At 31.0% G+C, this 7,178-nt stretch overlaps 1 protein-coding gene across 1 annotated transcript; it reads left to right on the forward strand.

Annotated features, from left to right (window-relative positions):
* The first annotated feature begins 1,554 nt into the window (after positions 1-1,554).
* On the forward strand, positions 1,555-6,875 carry LOC110652229 (histone deacetylase HDT1). Its single transcript, XM_058148165.1, has 9 exons — positions 1,555-1,711; positions 3,368-3,438; positions 3,558-3,778; positions 4,297-4,358; positions 4,446-4,645; positions 5,443-5,508; positions 5,600-5,690; positions 6,350-6,476; positions 6,561-6,875. The coding sequence occupies exons 1-9, from the start codon at positions 1,699-1,701 to the stop codon at positions 6,619-6,621; spliced, it is 912 nt and encodes a 303-aa protein (XP_058004148.1). The 5' UTR covers positions 1,555-1,698; the 3' UTR covers positions 6,622-6,875.
* The last annotated feature ends 303 nt before the right edge of the window (positions 6,876-7,178 follow it).

Raw genomic sequence — 7,178 nt, forward strand, 5'->3', positions numbered from 1 at the left:
AAATTAATTATTATAATTAAGTGTTTTTTTTGATGTGTGATGTTTAGATATTTAAATTCTGACAATTTTTATTAGTTTTAAATTTTTAAATATTAAAAAAGTCAAAAATTTATTTGACAAATATTAAAAATATAATTTAGAGTAATATATAATTTAATTTTTTTGAGGATTTAAACCAAAATCGTTCAGAGTGGAGGAAGCGAATCTATATAGCCGATCCTAAATTTTTGGAATAAAGGTTTAGTTGAGTTGAGTTGAGTTTATATAATTTAATTTTCAAAGTATGATAAATGTTACATTTAATTTTTCTGTTTGGAAGGAAAAATCAATTAGTTTTTGAATTATGTTTAATTGAATAATCAATATATTGAAATTTTATAATTTAATTTATCAAATTTCAATATAATAATTTAATTTCTATTAATTTTTTAGTACTCTTTTTTTTTTTCCTTTTTTTTTTTCTTTTTTAATGGGCTGGCCTTAGGTTTGTTCTCTTAACAACTTGCAATTTTTCAGACAGTGTCCCAAAGTTTGGTCAGTCTACCCTGGAGTGTACCAATGCTCTGTAGTGATGAAGACTCATAAAAGTAATATGTAGATCTCTTCTTTTACATTAATATGAAATTAATTTACAATATTCATTTATAATCGTGGAAGAGAGAAATAATTTATAAACTCCAATTTAAAAAAAAAATTATATAAAGAGTTTAACAATTCTTATATAATATTATATAATATTTTGAATGCATCTAATATAAACTCCAATTTAAAAAAAAAAATTATATAAAGAGTTTAACAATTCTTAGATCAAATATTTATATCAATATTTATATAAAATTAATTAAAATGCATATAATGAAAACACGTATTTAAATATAAATATAAAATTTAACGATTATTAAACTCATTTTTATACAAGCTCAAGTTTTCTATATCATCACTATAACATTTTTTTATTTTTTAACAGGTATAAATATGTATTCATTAAAGTTTATTTAATGTAGTGTACATTAAATTAATGTTAATAGATACACATTAAATGAATCTTAACAGGAGCATGCTTGCATCCATTAAAAAAATTAAATTTTTTATATAAGAAAGATTTTAAATTTGCATTAAATTTGGACAATTTTACAAGAACATAAGGAGAGGGAAATAAATGACAATAAGGGAAGTGAGGGATAAAAGGGGAAGAGTGAGAGAGAGAGAGAATAAAAGTATTTTGATATTTAATTTAAACTTAGGATTTCATTTTTATTAATTTTGATATTTAATTTTAAATTAAGATTTAATATTTATTTGTTATCTTTAACTAATGAGAAATTCAATAGAATTTTGTATGGAAGAACTAAATTATTAATAAAATTAAACCGTAAAAATTAGAGATCAACTAAAATTGCATGAATTAAATAGAAAAATATGCTTAAAAAATAACATGGGCCAAATTCCATGAAACAAATTTTTTAAAGTTTTAATTTTCAAAAAAGAAAAGGCCTTTGAATGCTGGCCCAAAACCAGGTGCTCCGGCAGCTCGCAGCTTGCTTGAACTGTTCACTGAAAAACCCTAGTGTGTGACAAAAAACCCTTATAAATGCTCTTCAAAACCCTCTCTATGTCCGCCTCTTTCACTCTTACACTTCTCTCTTCAGTCCCTTCTTAAAAGCTTAGCCTTGTTTCTCTTTCCATCTTTCTTGCTCCATGGAATTCTGGGGTAAGCTTCTCTTCTCTCCTTTCATTTCATCTTATTCTCTTGTATTTTCTTCCTTTTTTCTTGGGTTCATTTCTGCTATGGTTTCTTTGATTTATATTGTTTTCCACTGCTATTTGTTTTTAGAAACTTTTATTTTACATTTCTCAATTTACATGGGTCACTGATTGGCTATGCCTTCTCTTGTTACTTGTTCTCATGATATGGTGATTATTATGCTTTTATTTGTGTTTTTCTATGTTGTTTGGAGTTGCTTTGGTTGCTAATTGTGAGAACTAGTAAATGGGTATTTATGATTTTCAGTTTATATACCCATGTATAGTAACAGGAAGATTAGGCTCTGCTTTTGCTTGGCTTGTTTCATTTTCAACACAGTACACGAGTTTTTATTCTGGGAACGTTGTCTGAGTTAGGGGTCAGCGCTATTCAGTTTGAACGATTCGAACCACCTTAATTTGGTGATATTGTTTGGTTTTTAAGATAATTTGCTTTGGTTTGATTTTGTATTTTAAAAATTTGGGTTATTTCAATTCGGACCGGTGTTGGAGAGAAAAACAAAAAATCAGTTGAACCGAGCAAAATTGCTTTATTAATTTTTCAATTGATTTATATTTAAAGGGAATTTATGAATTATATATATATATATTATATTTAATCTCATTGATTAATTATTATTAGATTCAAACGAAGGTCAAAATCATATTAAATAACTTAAAAATTAAGTCTAAATTAAAATACACATTAAAACTTAAAAATTGATCGGTTCAAACCGAACTAAACTAAAATAGAGTGGTTTGGTTTGATTCAGTTTTCATTCATTTTGATTCAGTTTGTTTTTTAAAATTTGGTTAATTCGGTTGTGACAATTCAGTTCGATTCGATTTAGTTTGAACTGAATTCTCAGCTCTAGTCTGAGTATGTGTTCGTATGTACTATTATATAGTTGAAGTCGTTGACATTGGAGTTTACAAGAGTGACTACAAAAAAGATTGTGAGGATAAAGGAAGTTGTTTAACTGTGTTCTGTTTCAGACTTTTAGAAAATAATAGGAGCATAAGTTTGCAAGCATCTAAAAACTGGGATAAAGGAAAATGAGTGTCTTAGGAGGGTTGTTGGTCGTAAACCTTCAAATACCATTAGAAGCTTAACCTTCATGTACAAATCTTTTAACACACTCAAGCCCACACTGATATGTAGAGTGTATAGTGTTAGATGAACAGGGCTTGCGTTTTATGATGGTATTGGAGATGAAAATGCTATGATTATATATTACAACATTTATTCTATGGACTTCTATCATGCTTCTGAATCCTGATTGTTTATTTTTATCCATGTGATGATAAAAAGAAAATGCTTTGAAGCATGTTTGGGTGTGTGGTAGCAATTTTTATTTTGTGTTGGAAATACCTGTCCAGGGGAGATAAGTTGTGTTTAATTTGTGGTCTTTGTTTTCATGGCTTGTTTTTATGGTCTGTGGTCTTTGTTTTCATCCCTTGTTATGATCTCCAGTTTCCTTGATCTTCTCTTGGTGTTTACGTGATTGATCTAAATTCACTCCTCTGGAGAATATCTGTTTCCATTTTCCAAATATTTTTAATATGGTATGCCCTGTCTTAAGTTTTGATATGCCAATATCCTACATTCTCTTTTTTATGCTAGGTGTTGAAGTCAAGGCGGGGGAGCCTCTCAAAGTAACACCTGATCTTGACAGAATCATACATCTCTCTCAGGTTTGCTATCCAACTTTATTTGATTTATTAAATATTTGGCAGAGTCTTATGCTCTGAAGTTGTTATTTTTTTTTTTTAATTTTTGTTATTAAATACTTGGAGTGTCTTTTGTTCTTCAGGCGGCTCTAGGCGAGTCAAAGAAAGAAAAAGGAAATGAATCAGTGCCTCTTTTTCTAAAGATTGATGATAAGAAGATTGTACTGGGGAGTCTTTCTCCTGAAAACATCCCTCAGTTGTCTTTTGATTTGGTTTTTGAAAGAGAGGTTGAGCTATCTCACAACTGGAAAAGTGGGAGTGTTTACTTCTGTGGTTATCAAACTCCTTTGCCAGAAGAAGAAGAAGAATATCCTGCACTAGTTGCAAATTTTCTCTTTTTCCCCCTTGTTTTGATTGTGCCTCTCCTTCCATCAATTATGTGTACTAGAAATTTATTCCTTTCATTGTGGTTTTACACTTTCACTTAACCACCCTGAACTTTGTACACAATCTTGAAGTGTGAAGCCCTGTTGCTAAAAATATTTCCTTGCACCTAATTCCTAAACACTATTGTCCATGTTGTATTTTATTATAAATAGATTAAAGGTATTCCTGTTGTTTGCATCTAGAATTCATTGTTTCTTTTATATTGCGTATTTATGTATTGGATGATTGTTTCTTTTATATTGCATATTTATGTATTGGATGATTGTTTCTTTTATATTGCATATTTATGTTTTGGATGAGTATCATTTGTTGTTTCCTTGACCTTTTGCTTTCTTCTTCTTGTGGCCACTGGTTTTTCTGGTGAGTTCAATGACAAACGCTGCTTATGTAATTATCATTTTAAAACCTTATCTTGCAAAGTTTGCTGAGCTATTTGATTTTTGCAGATGAGGATTCAGAAGATGAAGGGCCCTTTCCATTGATGAATGCAGACAATGGTATTCCTTCTCTTCACTCTATGATGCAGATGAGTGTGTCGATTGCATTTTAAATGAATAGTCTTTTTGATTCATAAATTGTTTCAGGAAGTGTTCAGCCACTGATTGAGAATGCTAAACCTGCCAAAGGAAAGCCTGTTGTTGCCAAGCCTGATTCTTCTGCAAAACAAAAGGCTAAACCCGTAGAGCCAAGCAAAGAAAGCAAAACTGAGGATGAATCTGAAGATGATGAATCTGATGAGGATGATGAGGAAGATTCTTCTGATGAAGAGGGTGATTCTGATGAGGTATCTCCTTTTTATAACATGATTAATTGAATTTTAACACAATTATTTACCATTGCATAGTGTAGGGGAGGAACCTTTTGGATTTTAACGGGTATGCATTGTATGTGAGATATTTGGATTTAATAGTACAGAGACAGGTTTTTTCAGACTAAACTAAAATCACTAGGGAGATCTCGTGTGCACCTTTTTTTTTTTTTAATTGATTGAAGGAATTTGATACTGACAGGGCTGTTAAAGAAGATAAAGATATAGATTTGTGTGATTAAGTTAAAAAAAGAAAGAGAGAATTTATGGAACTGATGCATTGAATTAGGCTTATAAAATTATAGATTTGTGCGGTAAAGTTTAAAAAAATCAGAGTTCGGTGCTACTTGAATTAGTTTTCTTTTAAATGCTATTTTTTTTACTAAATATGTTTTGGCAGAAGGAAGATATACATTTGTATAGTAAAAGTTAAGATTTATGTAATTAAATCAAAGGTTTTTTAAGGAAATTTGGCAGAAGGAAGATATACATTTGTATAATAAAAATTAAGATTTATGTAATTAAATCAAAGGTTTTTAAAGGAAATTTATGTTTGTTGAATTAGATTTGCTGGAGCAGTCATCTTGCAACTACTTGTGTTCTCAACTTTAATGATTTTTCTTAGTAGAACTGTCTTTAATAATGGTATTTGTTATCATTTTCCCCCCTCTCTTACTTCCACAATTCCTCTCCCAACTAACATTGCTAAAAGATGGTGCTTTCCACCTGTGCCCATTAAAGTAAATTTATTTTATTTATTTTTTTTTTTCCAGGAAATGTCTGAAGATTCAGAGGACGAAGGTGAGTCTGAGAGTGAAGATAAGGAGACTCCAAAGAAGGTATTGGTTTATTACTGTGGTTGATTTTATATGTTTTGAAATGTGACTTGTAATTTTGAAGTGCAATTGCTGTCGTTGTTTTATGTAAAAGGCTGAGAAAGGCAAGAAGAGGCCCAATGACTCTGCAACAAAGACTCCTGTGGCCTCAAAGAAGATAAAATCAGTTACTCCTCAGAAGACGGGTATAATTTCTTATTCCATTTTTGGCTCCATGTCATGCTTTTGAGAGCCATCATGTTGTCTGTCTGGTTTTTTATTATTTAGGGCACTATATGTATGCAAACTATGTAGTAAGTTGGTGTATGAGTTAAACTAACTTCCATGTTATTCATCATGAAGTAAATGCAATGTTTTCATGGGCTTCAATTGGCATTGAATTTTTTTGATTTCTTGGATCCTCTTTTGCAAGTTTGATTTTGGAGAAATGCATCTGAATTTGCATCTTTACTTGAGAGTAAGATGGCAAATATTTTGACCTGTAGTCACCGGATGTTTAATTTATTGAAAATATTTGCTTCCATTTTGACAATCTACAACTTAATTGTCCACATCGTATGAATTGGCATCATGGTATTTGCTTTTAGATGTTCCCTGATTCATTTAATTGGGATTTTCCACTGAAGGTATATAAGAGGCCACGATGTTTTTATAGTTTTCAAAATAATCCTTTTCCTATTATTGACTGTCCTTGAATTTTTGTAGAGCTGATCAAATAATGATTCTATTTTTTATATTGGACAGGCCTGAATATTTTCTTCAAGTTTTCTCTTTTATTCAGTTATGTGGTGCTAGAATCTTATTTGTTCTTTGATGTTGATGCTGCATTTTTTTTGTGGACCAGATGGTAAGAAGGGTGGGCATACTGCAACTCCCCATCCAGCCAAGGGTAAAGCTGCTGCAAATGGCAGCAATGCCAAGGCACAGACCCCAAAATCCGGTGGCCAGTTTGCTTGCAAATCCTGTGAAAGGTGCGTTTAATACAATATCAGTCTATCAACCTCCAAAACAAGTCTCGAGTCTTGCTGACTTGCTGACTTGTTGCCCATGGACAGGTCATTTGGCTCAGATGCTGCTCTGCAGTCTCACTCAAAGGCCAAACATGGTGGCAAGTAGATGGAGTTAAATTTTTGATGAGAGATCTCGTGAGAGAAAGATTTTGTTAGGCATGTCATAGGAAATGAGAGTTTTATGATAGTAGACTTGTTATGCAATTGCTGTTAACGATCTACAATTGGGTGGATGCATGCATTTTGAAGTCCAGTTTTTCATTTACTGTTTTAGTATGATAATTGATACGCTGTGATGTTATGTGTACTTCTAATATTCAGATTAATGTATGTTTGCACTAATTCAGATGCATTATTCAAGCTTACACATTTTCTGATGCTTTGATTTCACATTCAACATCAATATCCCATCCCTTTTTCATGATTCCAGTAACACAGCATGTTAATTATGATTTGCAAAGTTCTGCTGTTGTAAAATTGTTTGTGGTTGTATGAGAAATTTTGATATATGAGAAATTTTTTAAGGGTGTCTCTTGATCCTCATACGTCATGAGATATGTTTTAAACTATTAAAACATTGAAGACTAGATGAATTTATGATAAAGCGGATGAAATGTTACAGTTGAAGTAAAAGGATTTACAGCATCAATCTGTATTACAAGA

Source organism: Hevea brasiliensis, chromosome 6 (genome assembly GCF_030052815.1).
Source record: "Hevea brasiliensis isolate MT/VB/25A 57/8 chromosome 6, ASM3005281v1, whole genome shotgun sequence".
Lineage (NCBI taxonomy): Eukaryota > Viridiplantae > Streptophyta > Magnoliopsida > Malpighiales > Euphorbiaceae > Hevea > Hevea brasiliensis.